Source organism: Cervus elaphus, chromosome 20 (assembly GCF_910594005.1).
Source record: "Cervus elaphus chromosome 20, mCerEla1.1, whole genome shotgun sequence".
Lineage (NCBI taxonomy): Eukaryota > Metazoa > Chordata > Mammalia > Artiodactyla > Cervidae > Cervus > Cervus elaphus.
In genome coordinates, this window is record NC_057834.1 from 79,863,954 (window position 1) to 79,885,688 (window position 21,735).

General features: G+C 33.9%; 1 protein-coding gene across 1 annotated transcript in view; it reads left to right on the top strand.

The window, feature by feature from the left end:
- The window catches only part of ODF2L (outer dense fiber of sperm tails 2 like), a 36,759-nt gene extending 21,910 nt beyond the window's left edge, over positions 1–14,849 (top strand). Inside the window, 7 exon segments of the mRNA XM_043877267.1 lie at positions 3,777–3,887; positions 5,166–5,270; positions 7,457–7,615; positions 8,902–8,987; positions 9,071–9,233; positions 11,547–11,672; positions 13,888–14,849. Of these exon segments, the coding sequence (XP_043733202.1) occupies positions 3,777–3,887; positions 5,166–5,270; positions 7,457–7,615; positions 8,902–8,987; positions 9,071–9,233; positions 11,547–11,672; positions 13,888–14,016 (879 nt within the window). The 3' untranslated portion in view covers positions 14,017–14,849.
- The last annotated feature ends 6,886 nt before the right edge of the window (positions 14,850–21,735 follow it).

The window sequence follows — 21,735 nt, forward strand, 5'->3', positions numbered from 1 at the left end:
CTAGTCTCATTCTTTTGCAGGTAGTTGACCAGTTTTCCCAGCACCACTTGTTAAAGAGACTATCTTTTCTCCATTGTACATTTTTGCCTCTTTTGTCAATGATAAGGTATCTATACATTCATGCATTTATCTCTGGACTTTCTATTTTGTTCCATTGATCTATATTTCTGTCTTTGTGCCAGAACTATACTGTCTTGATGTCTGTAGCTTTGTAGTATAGTCTGAAGTCAGGAAGGTTGACTCCTCCAATATCATTCTTCTTTCTCAAGATTGCTTTGGCTATTCAGGGTCTTTTGTGTTTCCATAGAAATTGTGAAATTATTTGTTCTAGTTCTGTGAAAATTACTGTTGGTAGTTTGATAGGGATTGAATTGAATCTACAGATTGCTTTGGGTAGTGTACTCATGTTCACTATATTGACTCTCCAATCCAAGAACATGGTATATATATTTCTCCATCTATTTGTATCATCTTTGATTTCTTTCATCAGTGTTTTATAGTTTTCTGTACACAGGACTTTTGTTTCTTTTGGTAAATTTATTCCTAAGTATATTATTCTTTTGAATGAATTCTTTACATGTTTTGTTGTAGAAGAGGAAGCAGCTTTATTGATTATGTTTATATTTTCTTAATTTCCTTGATATCCTTCAGAGAGGGAATTAGGATATTTCATTAATTATAAGTCTGGTTTTTAATTACATATAAAAATCATTGAGTTAAAGTTTATATGTTATCATATTGTATTAATAATTCAAAAATATGTATTTTTAACACATTCTCTGAATTTTGTTCAAGGAAAAACATATGTTATATACAATGTAAAATTGTCTAGATGTTGTATTTTGTTACTTTCTCTTATTTCGGAATAATTTTTGATTTTAGTTTCAAATGAAGATGATACTAGCTGATACTGTTTCCAAGGCCCAGTGACCTCCTCTATTAAAAACAACAAAAATTATTTGGAGGGTTACAAAGTTCTATTTGTTCATTATAGAAAGTTTGAAAAACAGAAAAGCACAAGAGGATAAATCTAAAAATCACCTATGATCTCACAAATGAAAGAAATTAAGTTACTATTTTAGCATATATATAATTGGGATTTTGTATTACTTTCAGATTTTTTTCTATTATAAATAAAAATATGGATGGTTTTAGTCTTTTTGCATATATTATATATATATATATTTTAGGATAAATTTCTGGAAGTAGAATTATATGGTCAAAAGAAAGACCCATTCTTAATGTTAGTGTTATATATTTCCAAATCACTCATCATAAATGGGTCCTTATACTTTTGGCAACATTTGACAATTTTAAAACATATCTCTCCAAATTTGATAAGTGATCTTACCTAGTTTTGGGGATTTAGATACCATCTATATCCTGACGGCTCTCAAATCTATATCTCTAGCCTAGACCTTGGCCCTGAATTCCAGACATATTATGTGTTCTACTGCTTACTTGAAATCTCTTGGATATTTCATAGATGTCTCAAAGTTATCATGTCCAAAATAGAGCTCCTATATTCTTCAGTATGGTTCATCCTACAAAGTTTCCCTTGCCTCAGTTAATAGCAGTCATCCTTTCTATTACTTGACTCCTTTCTCTCATACCGACAATCCAGTTTGTCAGCAGATCTACTTCAAATACATCCAGAATTTAACCACTTCTCACCAGCTTCACTGTCATTGTCCTGGTTCAGCCCACTGTCATCTCTCATTATAGTGACTTCCTATGTCTTCTCTGCTTCTGCCGTTGCCCCTGTAGTCAGCATTCAGTGTAGTAGTAGAGTAGTTCCTATAAAAATGTAAGTCGTCTTCAGACCATGCCACTGCTCTTGGTTAATGGAGTAAACCTCTACAAGGCATTATACTATCTGACCTCTGACATTACCTCTCTGACCTTATCTTCTTCCACACTTCCCTTTTTCTTGCTTTCTGCTACATTGGCCTTCTTTCTGTTTTCCTCTAACTGACCAGGTTTTCTCCCACTATGGCCTCTTTCCTCAAAGCAACACATCCTTTTGGTGTTTACTCCAGAGTCTTTTTCAGGAGGCCTTCCTGGTGGCCCATTCTCAACTTGTCCTTACTATCTTGCTATCCTGTATGATATATCTTACATCTTGTTCTTGTTTTCTTTGTCTATATACTCCTTGTTTTTGTCTGTCTATACATGGGGTACATTAAGCTTATGATGGAAGGGGTTTTTGCTCTTTATGTTCACTACTGAAAGACTATAACCAGTGCTTAGGGCATTTTGTAATAACTGGTAAGCATATTTTTTCATGTATTTTTCATCATTTCCATTTCTGCCTTTTGGAATTACCTACTAATTATCCTTTACGTGTCTTTTTTTTTTTTTTTCAAAATTATTATATAAGGGCTCTCTCTATATTAAGGGTATTAATCATTTGTCATAATCCTTCACTTTGTTGCACATTTTGTTAGCCTGTTTAGTACTTTGAGGGCTCTGAAATTTTGGCGATACATATGAACCTATGTATGTATATGTGTATGTGCGTGTGTGTGTATAATGTGTGTGTGTGTGTATATATATATATATATATATTTTTTTTTTTTCCTTTATGGCTTCCTTTGTTAGTCTCTCACATTTCTGTGTATCTTGGGAGCAGTGTACTGACTATGATCGAGAAACAGACTTATCTTTTCAAGGATGTTTGTATAGTGAATATCCTTGGGAGATAGTAGTGTTTCCTTCTACCAAAAGGTATGCTTACTGCCTGTTATAAGAGATTTGGGTTCCCTAAATTTGGAGTTGCTTCTCTATACGTCTCACTGTGTATACAGGTGTCATCGGCCCTCTTGGTATTGCTTTGGAGGAAGTGAGGCTTAGGAAACTAACACAAACACTGATATAAGACTCACCCAGGAGTCTTCTGTCTTCTGCTAGTAACCATGACTATGCTAGGCTAACTGGTAGTCTTGGAGGGTAAAAATTTCAGACTCTTAGAGTTCTTGATATCCTTTTTAATTTTATGCTTAGTTAGGTTTTTACTATTCTAAAATTAAATTTTACCTGAATCTTCTGTGAAAAAAAGTGTAAGCTTAATTTTTTTTTAATATTTAACACATTAAAATAAATATATAATTGACCAATGTAAAAATCATGTTTGCTGAAGGTATATTGTTAACCTGTTTTTTCCTAATGAATGATTGTCTTATTACCATTATAGTGATCCATATTTTCCCTGTTTATTTAAAAATTCAATCTTTGTCATATACTAAATATAATCTTAATATATTTTTTTTCTATTCCATAGACTTCTGTATTATATAGAGAGGGGTCGCAGAGTCAGACACGACTTGGCGACTGAACAACAGCATACATTTTAATATCTAATAAGTACTGAGATTCTCTACTTAGTATCCTTTAAAATTGTTATTAGTCTCTTCTATTTTTCCATATGAATTTTAAGTTAATTTTCTCATATTCCTCTTCCCCTCAACTGTTTTGGTTGTAATTATAGTAAAGTTGTATTGATTTGTAAAAAACTGATATGTCAATAGTATTGAGTCTCCCCTTCCAGGAATGTGGTCTTTCTATTGTTCAAGTCTTTTAGGTCAATAAATTTTTAAAGTTTAAAAATATGTTTTTAATAAATTACTTTTTGAAATTCTTAATTTTAATGGTAATCATATGCAGTCAGAAATAAGCTAATTTTATTAGCTTTGTTGATAAATGAGTTAATTTTTAATGTATTGAAGTACAAATGAATTCTAATGATTTATAAAATCTATTTATATATTCCTTAATAGAGTACACTTGCTGCTTTGAAGGATGAGATTGCCTCTGTTGAAAATGAACTCTTAGAATTGCAAGAAGTAGAAAAACAACAGAAAACCCTTATTGAAGTTTATAAAACTCAGGTGACCATTGCATTTATTTTAATGTTTGTTAAATTTGGTAGATAATTTAAACATTGTATTTGTTTATGGTTTAAAAAAGCAGAACTGAGGAAAGATGGAGTTATTGTGTTAAAATATGATTTATCTCAAAATATTTCTTAAGGTCCCAAATTCATAAAATGATTCTTCTTAGTCCTAATTCAAATGTGCTGTGTTTATACTGGATATTCCTAAAAGTGATATAAAATTAATTGCATAGGTGTAATGGAACTTATAGTAATCTTGTTAGTTAATTTTAGTTATATTTGTCATCTTGTATTTTTAATGGTATTGATTTAGAGTAATGACTCCATTCAAGGGTCATTAAAGCGCAATATTTCCTCTTTGCATCTTAATAAAATATAATTTAGATTTATTCTCATGAAAGACCTGGAAAAGAACATATGTATTGAATAGAGCATATGTTAATTGGTAATTTATAGAAAAGCTTATGATTTAGAAATACAGTATTTAAGAAAAAATTCATTTGAAAGATAGGACATATGCAGGTCCTTGAATGATGGGTAACAAATTGGTCAATAAAGATTTTATTTCCTTGAAAGAGAGTGTTTGAATTGAAGGATAATGGACTAAAGGTTAAAGCTGAAGGAGGGAAATAATGTAGGTAAGTAGGAAGGACTCCATTCCCATGGTTTAGATGGGAAACTGGAATTGAGACTAAAATTTAGTTAGAATATTCCAGTTATCCCTGCTGGAGGTAAGAGTGGAGGCTGTGATGGACTGTGTGATGCCTCACTGGAAATATCATCTGGGTCTTCCAGCTGGTGGTTCTGATTCAACCCTCCATCAAGAATACTGTGGATGAGTATATTCTTGGCTCTGGGTCTTGCATAAAGTGCTTAGGTTTTTTTTTTTTTTTAAACATATTTTGATTTGTAGAGTGAAGTAGTTGCTTTGGGAGCTAGTTTGGACCAGAGACCAATTCTTTAAAGTGACATTGACCTGCTAATGAAGGTTTCTCTCTAATATTCAGAGCTCAGGTGAAGATTCTAGAAATATTATGGGAAAAGACAGGTAAATCACAAAAGGACTGTGGATTAGAGTAGAGCACTGAGTGATTCGTGTATTTAAAGAAGGAATAACATTAGATAAACATACTGACGGTACTAATAGGATAATGATAATGGGTTTAAAATTGAAATTTAAAAATTTAAATTCACATTTTTAGCTTTTTATTTCATATAATGGTTCTAATAAGAAAATAATGCATATTACTGTAATAATATTTTTTATTTTCAGATACAAAAGGTGCAAGAAGCAGCTGAAATAGTAAAAAGCAGATGCAAAAATTTGCTTCAAGAAAATAGCCTAATAACAAAAAACAAAAATAAAAAATTAAAAAAGGTTAGCTTGACATTTTAAATAATAAAATGTTTTATTTATGTTTTGTACTGTATGAATTTTATATGAATTATTTTATATAAATTTTATATAAATTCTTTAATTTTCTTTAGTTTAGACTTAGGAATTATCTGTTTTCGATTTCTGTGGCAATTTGTTGTCTAAGGAAGTAATATTTCTTCACCTGAAATGTGATAATATATTTTTAAAATTTTTCCTAAATATTTAAAAAATAACATAAATGTTTAATTTTTCTGATACAAGAGGAGACTAAAGGAGCATCAAAAGTGGTTATCATTGAGCTTCATGCAAAGTTGACTTTCATTTTTAATCTCACCTTTTTTATTCTGATACTAAATCTTTTGTGTAAAAAAACAAAGTAAATATTCTCTTCTAAATGCTTTTTTGGAAGAAAAGTAACATTAAAAAAAAAAAAAGAACCCAGAATCATTTCCTTTTTTTTTCACCCTATTGCGAAAGAATGAGGGGAAGGTCAGTGTTGGCAAGTTATGATGTTTTTGTGACTATTTTTAAGTTTTTAAATGAAACCGCATCCTTTTTGGGTCTTCTCACATTGCTTTTGGTAAGGAAGCAGTGAAACTTGTAGGACGCTGACACCCCTGACTCGCGGCTGGGGAGGTCATGGGATGTTACTGGTTAGTTCAACTGAGTGTACTAAGGTGACTGTCTCTGGGTTGCCCCCACATCTTGGAATTGAGAAGTCTGAGTAAGACACCAGTGTGAAGAAGCAGTCAGTCAGAGCAGGCATTCTGCTGGTTAAAAGAGAGAAAGGTAGGCCATCAGATGTGCAACTTACTACTTTTCACCTATTTTTAGCAGACCAGAGAAGAAATCATTTCATACCTCTTGATTACTTTTTCTCATGAGACATACCAATGCAAATGCCTCCTCTTTTATAGGCAACACTATAAATAAAAGTCTATTTTAGAAAACCTGTTCAAAAGGCTGAAGAGGCTGGGGCCTGTGCAGGGTTTTCAGATACTGTGAGGTCACAGTGTTTTCTTACTGGTATTAAACCAGATAAGCTGTCTTTTTTTTTAAGTGAAATGCTTCCTTTTTCTTGTCCACTGTTTTAAGTCTCTTTGTCTTTCTCATGGGCTCTTAGATGTTTGGGGACCCAGAGGCAGGCATTTTTCGAATTTTATCATTTGTGATCCAGAAGGCCTGATGTTGCATAGTAGCTCTTGGTATTCCCTGTCTTGGGGAAAAGTCTAGCTTTTGTTTTTCTTCCCTATGAACATTCTTGGTGCCCTATGTCTTGTTATTTTCTCTTAATTATCAGTTCAAGCAATTTTTATGGTTGCTTCTTGTCACATCTCTACAAAAGTGCCGCCTCGAGGAATTGTAGCAGCCCAGAGATAATATAGGTACAATTAGATTTGTTCTTAGTAACATAGTAACATTAATGATCAAATTATAGTTTCCTGAATACTACAGATATTAGGTATTTTGAATTTACATACAGCAAACTTCACTAATTCCGACTCCGCTGAGTGCAGCAAGGCTGCTCTATTCAAAATATCTGCGTTACTAGATCAGATTTTGGAAAAAAGTCTAAAGTTACTTCGGACTGATGGCTGGACAGCAGAAGACTGCTGTACCAGCTTTCTTAGTAATGTCTGTGCTTGCATATAAATGACAGGATGCAGTCAAAAGTTTACTTTCCTAAGTAATTTAAACATTCGCCCTGCAAGCTAATATCACCATATTCATTTACTCAACAAACTTTTTGTACACTAATTAAAGTCCAACATACTTTTGTGTTCTATATTCTTATGTTCTTATTTAATGGGTGGACTTCCCTGGTGGCTCAGATGGTAAAGAATTAACCTGTCATGCAGGAGGTCCAGGTTTGATCCTTGGGTCGGGAAGATCCCCTGGGGAAGGAATCGGCAGAATGTGCCTGGAGAATTCCATGGACAGAGGAGCCTGGTGGCAGTCCATGGGGTCATAAAAAGTCAGATATGACTGAGAAAGTTTCACTTTTCATTCTTATTTAGCACAATCGAACTTGAAGTTTATTCTTATTTATTTGGTTAAATCTCTTTTTATAAACTCTTATACCTAAAGTATTTATTATATTACAGGCATATCTAGTATTTAAGATAGTAAAAACATGAATGCTGAATGTGTGATCTTGCACTTATTTCCCTAATGCTACAACTCAGATGAGAGGCCAGATGGAGTCTCATCTGAAGGAGTTAGAACGAGTCCGCGATTCCTTGACAGCGGTGGAACAGAGGCTTCAGGAGTGTCAGGAGAGCCTGCAGCACCACAAGGGGAGGTGTGCAGACCAGGCGCACACCGTTAGGGAGCTTCAGGGCCAGGTGTCAGCCATCATTTTGATTTTCGTTAGACGTGTTAAATGCTTTGGAATAATTTCGCCAGTTGAGGGCACTCCTGTCAGGGGTTGATTATTTTACTCTTATCTAAGTAAGCTGATAAAGTGTCAGTTTCTTGTGAATACTGTGATTATTTTGTAAGCTATTCTTGTTAGTATTTTATCATGAGAAATGGTAGTTAAATTGCTAATTTAGTTTATTCATACAAATCTATATTTAAACATTTGAGGACAGTAATAGCATGAGAGAAGGAGCAAAGCTATGCTTACATGTATATTTTTGATGTCAGGATAAGATAAATTATTGTAATTTACCTTATAAAAATTAGAATTTATTTCTGTTAGAATTATGCACAAATTTATTTGGATTATTCTCAATTATTTTTTTAAACATATACTTTTTCACTGCATCAGAAGAGAGAGATCAATGGGTTCCATATAGCCATCTCTTAACTAAATGCCTAACACATAGTAAACACTTAATAAATATTTTTTAATCTTTTTTTTCAAAGAAGCATGTCCTAAGGTGGTGGCACATCTTTTTATTTGCAAAATAATTTTAGGAAGAATTCCCTATCTTCCAAATTAATCTGGATTTAATATTGAAAATCATCTCTTTAAAAGAACCCAAACAAAACTTTGCTGAGTTTATCTCCTGAGAAGAGATTTTTCTAGGAAAATGTCAAATCACACTAACTGAAATATGAGAAAAAAATTTTTTTTCAAAACTGCATTATTTAAATGTAGCTTTTAAAGCAGTGGGAAGAATATTCTGTTTTGGTGTAGGCAAGTGTATATTTGGTTGATTTGCTTATCTGTTTTGTTTTGCTTCTCATAAATATGGTTTTTATTCAGTAGTTACAACTTGACAGATATTCAATTATTAATCACTGCCTGTAGGTGAATCAGAAAACTGTGTAAGAATAATCCTAAGTATCCAACAATAGGAGGTTACTGTTTAAAATCTTCACATTTACCTAACAAAATACATGTTATTTTTCAATAAAACATTACTCAGAATGTTTGAATTGCCATCTTTTAGTAAAAATTTTAGTAGATAATTTTCCATGAGGCAGCAATAGTTTTTTTAAAAAATCCAGGAATTTAAGAATTTGTTTCTTAACAATGTAATATTTCTTGGTGTCTCTCTCTGTAGGGGTAATAATATTTATACCATTTTCTCTTTTGTAATTGTTCTAGCAATAAACTATGTAGATTTCTCTGGAAGTCACTTATAAAGAAAATGACCAAGAAAACTTTTTTCTCTTTTAGGTTGATGAAAATCATAATCTTCTGACAAAGCTTTCCCTGGAAGAAGAAAATTATCTTATTCAGTTAAAGTGTGAAAACCTTAAACAGTAAGTATTAAATTGATTTAAAGTTGGTATTACATTTTTTTTCTACACGCTCTAATTTAAAAATATATGTCTTCTGTAAAAAGAAAATTAGAACAGATGGATGCGGAAAATAAAGAGCTTGAAAAGAAGCTGGCAAACCAAGAAGAATGTCTTAAGCACAGCAATCTTAAGTTTAAAGAGAAATCTGCAGAATATACAGCACTGGCCAGACAGCTGGAAGCTGCTTTAGAAGAAGGAAGACAAAAGGTACAGATGGCCTTTATTTAGAAACGTTTTAATTAGATTACCAAAGAGTCATCTTTTTAAACAGACGATATCTCATCTTGCCAAACCTAGTTATTGTTTTTATCCTGATGACAGGGTGAAGGGAGCAATTACATTTTTGTTTTTTATCTACTTTTCCCTTTTGGAGCTAAAGAGATACATTACTGGTCCAGAGTTCTTCACTAAATAAATGGTGATGTGGCAGGGTAAAGGGCAGGAATGGAAAACACTTTATAGGAATCGCCCATCTTCTTTTTTTTAATGAAACCAGAGCAGATATGCAAGTTACTGAACCTTTTGGTTTTGATTGAGATTCAGTGAGCTATAAAGCTTAACTCCCCTTTGGCAAATGTTGTAAAAATAAATATGGACAAGAATTAATTTCCAGTTAAATCCGTGTGATTAGCATTTAATAAATATCTCACTGTCTGTTGAGAAGCATTCTGTTAGTGCTTCTGATGCAAAGATGAGTAAGAACTGGCCTCAGCTCTCAGGACACTCACAGTTCAGTAGGGAAACAACATGTGAACAGACAGTATCACCCAGCAAGTAGGGAAGTACAATGTAGGGAAGACACAAGGGACACTTCCAGGTGGGTTAGTTCAATCTGGAGATGAGGAGAAATGATTCAGGAAGATCTCAGAGAAGAGGTAAATTTATCAAATGATTTGAAAATGTAATCTTGAAAGACAGGAGGTGGGCTTTGGAATTCACAAGAGGTGGATTTGAATTCTGGCCCTGACCCATTGTATCCCAACCCAGGGCAAGCTACTTTCCAAACTTTAGTTTCTTAATTGATAAAATGGGGATGATGAGCTTCCTCATAGGATTGAATGACACTGGAAAGAGATTGTCTATACCCTGATGACTCTCAGAAGTATATCTCTGCCACAGGCTTCTCTCTTTCTTGACATCTAAATTCGTATGCTCTGCTATTTATCTCCTCTTAACATTTTTAAGCAACTCAGACTTAACATGTCCAACACCAGACTTTAAATGTCTCTCTGAACTCTTCTACTTGTGGTCTTTCGCAAGCCTGTTAAAGGCAATTCCACAAGAGTGAGAGAACTTCTGATACCCTTGAAATCTTAAGTGTCACATAGACATATTTTTATTTTTTTTAACTTCTGGGAAAGCTCTTTAAGTTGACTTTGAAAGACATATCATTGAATGAAAGCTGAGTAGTAAAATGTACTGCCAATGATAGAAATGTAATCCAGGTTTCTCAGTCCCAACCTGTGGGAGGAGAAGTGACTTGAGCCTGGGTTCAGACTAAATGAACCTTGGAAATGCTGGGTGCTCTCAGATTCCTTCTCGGAAGTATTCAGAGTCCTCGGAGATGTGTCTGCCCGCTCCTTTCTCTCCTGCTGCAGTGAAATATGGAGCTGTCTCCACCTGCCACATGAGGAGTGCCATCACTGCCCTGTCACTGCAGTCCACACTGCAGGACATTGTAAAGGACACAGATACTTGTCCTGGGGGCTCTTTCTCCCAAAGCTTCAAATCCTGTTAGAATTCTTCTCTCACAATCACCCTTGGAATTTGTGCACAAGAAATCTTTGTAAATAACTGTATAATAACTTAGAATTTAGTCTGTAGGAGTTAGGTTAGAGGACAGTCCTTCCTACTAGCTCCTTGCTCCTGAACTAGTCTCTGCCTCCACTTTCATTCTTGTGGTTCCAACCCACCTTTCCTGCAAATAGGTTCCCATGTATCTGAATCCTTGGATAACATCGCTAAGCTAGACTTTCTGCTGAAATAAACCATCAGAGAAATACGAAAACTCAAATTCAGACCATTTTGGAAGTGAATGAATGAAAAACCAATCTTGTGTGTGTGTGTGTGTATGTGGTGTGTGGTGTGAATATCATCTACCCTGCCCCCAATTCTCTCCATCCAAGTCTGTAGTCAGCATTGATTGTGAACTTTCTATGTCCCACCACCACTTTGGATGCCATGATAAATATAAATACTGTAAAAACATGGCAGTTAATCTCAGCAGGTTGTGGAAATATAGTATTGGGGAAAACCTGCCTACGTCACATCTGTGGTAATATATACACCTCTTCCGCTTGAGGCTACTTTTTCAGATACTTCCATACCAAACAGGAGAATGCATGCTTATGCTATATGTGTTTCTCAAGATAGAACACCTTTAAACCCTTTCTAGTTAAGTTGTCTAATATCCAAATAATATCTATTTGGACAGAAGAGGATACAGTATAATTATGTCAAGGCTTTAAATTATATCTTAAAGCACATTTAGCTCTTTTACTCTTTCAATTAAAATTATAGGTTTCTGAAGAAATAGAGAAAATGTCATCTAGAGAAAGGGCTTTACAAGTCAAAATAGTAGATCTGGAAAATGAGCTTAGAAAGAAAAATGAAGAACAAAATCAACTTGTTTGCAAAATGAACAGTGTAAGTATTAGTATGGCTTAATGTATTTTCATTAAAAATAAGTTAGCATTTAACATTCTTACCATGGAGTTTTAGTTAAACAGTTAAAGTGAAGGGAATCAAGGCTATTACTTTACTGATAGTACTAAAAATAACAAATAATATAAATCATAAAAATAAAAATGTCAGCATTTGGCCAAAGAATTATTATCCTGCATCCTTGGTAGCTTCTATTACATTTCCCCCAAAGTCTCATCAGGCCCTTTCTCTGCGTATTATTTTTACATGACAGATGCTTAATGAAAGTTACAGATATCATTTACTTGTTTTCTTTCTATTATGAATTTTTCATTTTTAAGATAAACACTATGATTAGATTTTGATAGTATTAAATGATGAATAGTATATTTTAGGAAGTTACAAGTTGATGATTTAGATGTTTAATTATATCTGCATGTGAGGTGGATGCTTGGGTCTACTCAGTCATAAAATGAGAATACCAAATTGGCTGTGTTTAGTTAGTCTTCAAAATGTTTTCTCCTAACTATTCATGAAATAGTTGGTGTGATATACTATGAAAGCTAGCACAAGTTGTGATTGACTTAGTTGAAAACTAACTACTTAACAGTGACATAGGAAATAATAGTACTTTTATTTTTTCCAGGAGCCAGACTCTATGATAACTATTTTTTTCATTCCCAAACATGTAAACCATTGACAACATGAAAGGTTCAAAAGTTAAATATTTTAGCCATCATTATTAATTTTATTACCGTCAAAAGTGTCATGGCAATTTAATCAGAACAAAACATTTCTCATTTTTAGTTTAGCACAGGCCTTCACTTTATTTCACAATTTTTTTTAGTCACAGTTTCTGTTATATTATAAAATGTGCAATATTCTGCATGTAATTGAAACTTCTAAAAAATAAGTATATTAAAATGAGGTATGTGTGTTATAATATTCCCAGTACTTGGTTAAAGCTGCTAAAATAAGTAAATTTAAGATCTGATGTTTTGTTAAGCTTGATGATTTTTACAGTAGTAAAAATTTAGAATTCTGACCCTGGATTTAGACATTGCTGAAAAATGGGTTTATTTCTGTCCCTTCCCAAGAGCAGTTCAGTTGGCAGTTTCAGGTATTTGTTTTGTATACATACCTTAGCTCCATCTGAATTGTAAGCACCCTGAGAGGCTGTCTCATAGTTAATTGTATGCTGCTGTCTTCCATAGTGCCCGCCCCACAGTAGCAGGCCCCTACAGGTTTTCTGCCCAGTGCTTCAGAGGGAGAGAGCAGGTGGGATGGATACCCAGACCCAAGGGTGACCCTCAGTGGCCTACTCTAGATCAAGAAGCCTGAAATGTCTTCGGAATATGTTATATACTTATATATTATACTAAAATCTATGTACATTTTGCATTCTACCTTATAATATGTGTGTTTGTATTAATATTTTTTCCTCCGAGTTGTTGAGTAAAATGAATGTTTCTCAAAGATCCATTATAGTCATTCTTTGCCTTTGTAGACTGCAGCCTAGCGAGTTGTTTTATACCACCCACTACACTTTCCTTGGGGGCACTGCTCCGTTTCAGAAGGTATTTGGTGTCACTGAACACCTGGTCGGAAGGATATAAAGGATTTTTCTTCTCATGGTTCCTGCATTTTAGTTGGAAGCTAGGTGATTCTTGTAGCCTGTCTATGTAAAATAGTTCAGTAAACAGATCTATTTGGGAATTTACACACAACTGAATATTTTAAAAATACATTACATTTTAAATGTTTGCCTCAAAGACCACATATGATATTGAGTTCATTTTGTTTTTAAAAGATTCTAAAAATAAAATGTTCATATTATCAAAACTAGAATTCTGTCAGTTTTTAAGATAGCAAAAGTAGTCAGCCTTTTAAGCAAAGAAAATGACAAAAACTAGTATTAAAATATGCTATGTTAAATGTAATAGAAATTGTGACAGTTTTAAGTAAAATCTATTTAAGTTAATCATATTAAATATGTATAATTTGGGGCTAAGTGAGTGTGTATTACAACAAACTATCACAGAGAGATCAACCATGTATGTGCTCTAATAGTCTAGATTTTAAAGAAAAGTGAGCTCTAAGATTTTTTCTTTTAAAAACTTAAAAACTATGTATTCAACTATTGTGTATATAAATTTTTATATTATGACTGTCCTTTGATATTGTAATTATTAACTATTTTTATTTTTTTTTTATTTAGAAAGCACAACATCAGGAAGTATGTTTGAAAGAAATACAACATAGTCTTGAAAAGTCAGAGAATCAAAATGAGAGTATTAAGAATTATTTACAGTTTCTTAAAACCTCTTATGTAACAATGTTTGGATAAATTTTTGGCTTTACTTTCTATAAACAATAGATTTTTACTATGAGTAAAATGTAATTAGGTAAAAATTAAATATGTTATCTATTGCTGTACTTTATGAGTGGTGCTATTAGGCTTTTATGTAAAGATTTTTGAAACATAATTTATTATCCAATTGAAATTTTAAAACAAGATACATGTTAGTATTCCTTTTTTGCTGGGTAGTTTTCACTTAACTCTGGATTAATATCTATTTAATTTATTTTGGTTTTTAGAATATTTTATACACAGAAAAGAAGCTAGAATCATTCTTTGTGGCTCTAGCCACCATTCAAATGAATTTGTAATAAACTTTGCCCCATTATGAGCCAAATACATGATTTTAAATAATGTATGTAATTGTTTTACATTATAGTCCTATATGTATATATATTAATATAATAAAATAAAATACTTTGAATATTATTTTTAATAATATATTTGCATACTTTCTAAAGTTGCCAAATGTCTCAGTGTACTTAATATTGTTTCAAATATATGCTAAAATGCCATTATAATTCCTGTGAGGTTTTAAATATAGAATTCTAAGTCATGGCTTCATTAAATGTCAACTGACAGTGACAGATGAAAACTGTCATGACGTTGGCATGCATTGTTCCTTTATAAAGAATAGGTCTTTAGTCTCTCCTGTGAATTTATAGTCTTTTTTTTGTTCATCTTATGTTAGTGATTGATATTATTAGTGTAGACATTCTGAAACCCCTGAGTTCACTGAGAGATTAAAGAGGACTGATTTTTCCTACCCCTTCCCATGGCCAACTCACATGGGATGATCAAAATAAACACTCTTAATACCAGGAAGCTTTAGAGTGAGATCTTTGTTATTGGGATGGAGTAGAAGAGACACCAAGAACATGTTCTCTGTAATCTCCTACCCTATGTGTCAAGTCAGGATACTCTACAAGGGGTCGGATATAATTGACAAAGAATCAAGTAATAGTGACTCCTCTCGGAGAATGACTTGAGAGCTGTTTATTCAAAGGATACTCAGGTCTCAAAAGATCATTCAAAGCAGCAAGTTGTGTACTACACAGTCGATCCTATGAACTGAACTCAGTCCCTCCAAGATGTTTTATCTGCTTCTCTGACCAGAAATGAGGGCCTGCTTTTCTCTGGTCCCCTCACTCCTAAGACTGCCGTTATCATCCACAGGGGCATACTTCCCAGTGACCCAATTGCTTCATGGTATTTTTCAAAAATACAGTAATTTCAGAAACTGGCCACAATTTTTGCCTAACGATTGCTAACAATATTAGTGTTGCCTTTTAATTTTAGATCATAGTACTTGTGTTACATGCTTGAACCCTGTCGTTCTTTCTTCATCTCCTTAGGCAAAGGCAGCCTTAAGAAATATTCTCATGAAAGAAAAAAAAAATACTCTCAAGAAAAAAAACTAAGGTTCTTGAATATTTGCCACTAGACTGTGAACTCTTTAAGAACAGAACTGTATCTTATTGATGTTTCTATTTCAGCCACAGCACAAGACCTGGTATATAGACACTTGATGTTTGTGGATAGGTAGATAGATGGATGTTAAAAGAAGGAGGTATTCATTTTCCTGTTTTAAATATGAAGAGTATAAGAGGGATTACTCCTGTGGCTGTGGTATAAAACTCTTTGAGTTTTAAAGTTAGTATTTGAACTCGAGTCTTCTGACTCCAAAATCTCTGTACAATACTTTTTTCCTGTTGTAAGCAGTGACAGCAGCATTAGCCCAGCAGCAGCATTGCTATTATTTATTGAGCACTAGTCTGTGGGTGTTCATTGGAAGGACTGATGCTGAAGCTGAAACTCCAGTACTTTGGCCACCTCATGCAAAGAGTTGACTCATTGGAAAAGACTCTGATGCTGGGAGGGATTGGGGGCAGGAGGAGAAGGGGACGACAGAGGATGAGATGGTTGGATGGCATCACCGACTCGATGGACATGGGTTTGAGTAGACTCCAGGAGTTGGTGATGGACAGGGAGGCCTGACATGCTGCAATTCATGGGGTCGCAAAGAGTCGGACACGACTGAGTGACTGAACCGAACTGAACTGAGTCTATGCCAAAGTTCTGACTCTGATATATGTATTAATTCATTTACCCTTTGTCTAATGAGATAGGTGCTATTAATTACATTTACTTTTCAGGAAACCAAAACACAGAAAAGTAACTCACTCAAGGTCACACAGCTAGTAAGTAGCAGGTATCCAGAATCTCTTCTCTCAGCTATGACTATACTATCTTCATGTATATTTCATAAATAAAGGTAATGGTTTCTTGTAACAGTCATGCATTACTTCATCTATGAATATTTTCTCTAATTTTAGACATTTTTAATTTTATCAAATAAATTTGTGTATATGGTATTTAAAAGTTGGTCCCCACCATATTTTGGCTAGACTATGGAAGGAAAAGACCCTAAGGTTGGTACTTAGATGTAATGACACAGAATAACAAAGGAAATTTACCAGAACTAGAACTTCAGCAATCTCCATGCTTAACGTTTCCATGTGAAGCATTAAGCACAGACATTGGGTTTTTCTGGCATGTGAACCAAACTCAGTGTCAGGGAGGCTCACAGTCAGTCCCCTGGAGTCCCCAAGTAGTGTCTGCTTCCAGCTTCCCATCATCCCAGACGAGGAAAGAAAGCCCTTATTCCCACAGTACTAATAGGCTGGCAGGATTTTCCGTTTATCCTTGATATTCAGGGTCTCATGACTCTTAAGTTCTAAATGTTTCCTTCCATTATTTATGTGATTATTATGTCTCTACATATTCCTCCCCTCTTCCTAATTTTGTCTGCTGGATCTGACCTCCACACCATTTGCCTTTTCCCTCAGGCTATCTGTTACAGGACTTCTTGTGAGGCATTTCTTCCATCTGATGTTTCTAACCGCTTATATGATTCTCAGGGGCAGTCATTCTCTTTTTTGTTGGATACTGAATTTCTAAATAAGAAGTCTTGAATTTTAGTTCCTAAAAATGTTGGAGTTTTTTTTGTATTTTGCACTGTAATTCCATTCTATTTTCATTAAAATTCTCTTGTTTCTTCCATTGGTCTTACTTCAGTAGGCATCTCCTGTTTCTGTTCTGTTGGCCATCTTTCTTTCAGAGCGCTGTGAGTGAATTTTAATTTTCCTTGCCTACTCATGGTTGTGGTTCCCTCAGTGTTTGCCAGCAGCCTGCCTTGCATATTTTTGGGGCAGTAGGAAGCTAAGTGGTGAAAGGCACCATGGCTTCAATTCTCATGGCCTGAAACCTCTTACCCTGCAATGCGGTGCTGTGAGAAACCATTCTGCTCCCAGACTTTTCCAGTCACAAGCATCAGTGCTTTCCCAGCTACCAATATTGGAAGCACATCACTCCACTGAAGAGTCTGCTTCAAGATTTTCTGGGGTCAGCAAGTTTGTTGTAGAAACAATGAGTGAAGTTCCCTTCGGAGGGGAACCACGGGCAGCGTCTCTACCAGGAACAATATGCAGCACTTTAAAGAAGGAATTCAGCCTGTATCAGAGATTTGTTGGTGATTTTTATTTTTAGGGTAAAATAACTCTTGGAGTTTTGTATTGGATATGATTAACTTTTCATAATCAAAACAAGCATTTATATGCACATATGTAGAGACAGTTCACATATGTTGGTATGAGCATGGAGGAAGGTGTAGAAAAACCTACATGCCTTGATAGGGTTGGAGGAAATAGTAATAACTTTTCACTTATTCTGATGAGCTTATATTTCAATTTTTTTTTCTAATCAGATTTTAAAAACTTTAAACAGAGGACAGGCATGATAGGTATAGAGTGGAAGAAAAGTAGACTTGATAAGAGGTCATGGTCTGACATTGAATCCTGGAATTTGATTTTCAGAGGTGGACTAATTTGGGACAAGGAGAAAGTGGAGAGAAGCCTGATTGAGGAGGAGCTTGGGGGGTCACTGGAGTCCAGGGTGCTGAGCTGAGAAGTCTTGGATGTGAAGCTATCTGGGATGTAGAGAGCTTTGGAATAGAGCAGAAGGATAAGCAACTAACCCGGTTAAATGTGAGCAGATGAGTCATGACTCTGGTAAGGAGTCAAGTTTCTGGTTGCATTTAGAATAAAATCCAAAATCCTTAACATGACCTTTGAGACCCTGCCCCTCTCCTCAACCCCTCAGACCACTCCCCTCACCCATTTGCCCAATTGTACAGTTTCCTTGAAAACTGAGTTCTTTCCTTCTCATCCTTAAATTCTGTCACTCTTGGCCTGACCAAATCCTACGGATTCTCTCATATACCTTCTTATTCTTTTCTTTCATAATTGACAATGATTTGCATAATTATGTTTCATATTTGTCTTACTAGATTTTAACCTTCATGAGGATTTACTGTTCTATAGCCTACAGCTAACAAGGTGCCTGGCACACGGCAGACGCTAAGTACATACTTGTTGGATGGATAAATGATGGGGTAGTGATATTGTTCCTAGTTCTGAGCTTCAAAGTAGGGACAGGATTTGGCTACTAAAGGGCAGTTGTATGGAGTCTGGGAGAATGAGTATCTTTGACTTCTGAGAGCTGCCAGGGAAACAGTTTCCTGGGTGAGGGGTCAAGTTATCTTTTAGGCAGAGGTAGAGACAGAAGAGACTTAGGATGTAGAGACCTTGTTTATAATCTGATACGCATATGTCCCAGAGGCCGCAGTGGAAAATGGGAGGGAGCAGGTAGTGGAAGTCAGGAAAATAGAATGGGTTCTACTTATGGCTGTTTGCTTCAGATAGTTTAATAGGAATTTCTTTTTTTTCTTGTCTAAGAATTAATAAAAATCCCATACATTGTCTTTTCTTTTGATGCTACTGAACTGGGAAGTTGGTTAAATCCCAAGTGTACCTTAGTGGTTTTGATGTATTTAACATTATAACCAGTTGCAGTACTTTCAGATAACACACACACATGCACACGCTTGCACAAATATTTAAAAATAAATAACATTTTCCTTAAAATTTAAGATTTCTTTAAAATCACAAAGTTTAGTCTTATTTTTAAAAATAACTTTAGTATCTTGCTTCTTTTCTTCTTATATAGGTTTAGTTTGGAGTGGGAGGTAAGAACAACTGTTAGGAATCCTCTGTATCTAGTTTGCTATTAGAGGAAGTTAAAATTGACAGTTGTTTATGGCCAAAACAAAAAAAATTAAACCTGTAATTAACTGTCATACATTACTGACTAGAAACATTTTATTTGGCAAGCTTGAAGTTTATTTTTTGCAGCCTTTTTGTAAAACAGATATCTTTCCCTATCATTCAAAAAAACAAACTCAAAAAAAAAAGAATTAACTAGAGAGGGCATCTAAAGCCAGGGCAGTAAGACATGGTCCTTAAAAAAATGATGATTTCATTTTAATAATTAAATTTCTTGAATAATAATAAAACCTCTTGACTCTCACCTGATATTGCCTAAAACTATTCTTATTTTTAAAAGGTTTGTTTTCATCTCTACAGATAAAACACTTAATTACCTTAAAATTTCATAAATTTTCATTTCTAGAAGTTTAACTTTGTTTTTACTATTGTGAACGTATTTGAAAAAAAAAAATTTTTTAGCCTTATCAATAGTATCCATGAACTTGAACACTATCAGAAGTTGAAGCATTTCAAGAAATAACTTCTAATGAGCTGATTCATGCTAAAACTCTAAGCATAACACTTGAGGGTAAAATAGACTAGAAGACTTTTATACTTTCTTTTATCTGCCCAACATTTAAAGAGCTATTACAAATTAATAAAATATAAATGCCTGTCAGATAAAATAGCCACAGGAAAAAAAAACAAACAACTCAGAAGATTCACTAATGACCAATAAACATGTTCATAGGACGTTCATAGATATTATTAGTAAAGAAATATAAATGAAAATCTTTTTTTCCCCTACAATAATTTAAAAGACATAATCTTAGTATTGACTAGGTTGGGTAAAATGAGAATGATCATGCACTACCAATAGCTTACTGTTCCCCTATCTCTGGATATATCATAATATATTATTTATTGCTCCATTATTGTATAGTTATGTTGTTTCTGTTTTCTGCAGTGAATATCATTATGTACAATTTGTTGTCTGCATCAAGTTATTACTTTAAGATAAATGCCTATATATGAATTTTTGTATCAAATGCCATGAAAAATTTCAAGATTCTTGAAACACAGAATTGTTCATGCCATTTGCTACAATAATTTGCAATTTAGCCATTTGTCAAGAGGTATAGTTAAGTGCTGGCAGAGCTACTGTTAAATGCCATTCCATTGCTTAGTCATTGCCTGGTATCTAGTGAAAATGGTTCTGTCATTCAGCATTCAGATGAGTATGAATTTGGTCATCTCTCAGTTTTGTTATATCTGTCAAGTAGGAATGTGAACATGCTTTGAAAATTATAGAGTTCTGAAACTGTAAATATTAGTATTTGTTCCTAATTTTAGAAGTGCTGTATTTTTTATTTCTCATTAATATTTAGTTGTTAGCAGTTTAGTAATACCTGAAGCTGGTGTTTATTCTCCCATGTCTGTTTATTTTACTATCCATTTGTGTTAAAATTTTCTTATGTAGTTAAAAGTCAGGTGTAGATAGTGTGAAATGAATTCCAGATATGAATTTTCATTGAAGATAGTTATATAAAACATTTTCTACTTTGTGAATTGTTTTTGCCTAACACTTTTTAAAATTATGACTGCTGATCAGGATTTTTGGTTTTTGAATTCTTCATGAAGTTTATTAAGATGTGAATTAATAAATGTTTTAAAATAAATATCAATAATATTTGTGATTGTGAGGGGTTCAGTCATATTTCAAGGCCTTCCCCCTTCCCCACTTATTTTGAAACTGCCTAAGTAACAAATTTTTTTTTAATTGGAGTGTAATTGACCTATACTATTGTATCAGTTCCAAGCATACAACATAGTGTTAGCTATTTCTATACATGATTATCAGAATAAGTCCAGTTACCATCTGTCAGCATACAGAATTATTACCATATTATTAACTATATTCCCCATGTTGTATATTTCATCCCTGTGACTCATTTATTGTGTAACTGGAAGTTTATCCCTCTTAATCAGAGTTTTTAATTTGAATATTGTGTTAGGATTCTCCAGAGAAACAATATATATGGCATTGGTTCATGCGATTATGGAGTCTGAGATGTTCCATGATCTGATGTCTGTAACTTGGAGTCCTGGGAATGCTGGTGGCATTCCTCAAAAGCCTGAGAGCCAATGTATAGTTTATAGTCTTGAGCATAAAGGCCTGAAATCCAGGAGTGCTGAGGGCGAAGAATATTGATGTCCCCACGCATTGTAGTCAGGCAAAGAGCCAGTGAATCCTCCCTTCCTCCACCTTTCTTCTATTCCAGCCCTCAGTGGATTGAATAAAACCCACCTACATTGGGAATCTGCTTTATACATGCTTTGTATATGAAATTTCCCTCTAAGCACTCGTTATATGTATCCAACAAGGTTTGGTATATTTTATCTTCATTATCATCCAGTTTAAAATGAGTATAGATTTCTATTTTGACTTAATATTTAATCCATGGATGACTTGTGAATATAGTTCTAGTTTTTAGGCATTTGGTTATTTTCTAATTTCCTAACACATGGAAGTGTTTCAGATATCTTTCTGTAACTGGTTTCCAGTTAAATTCTTTTATGATGAAATAATATACCATGAACA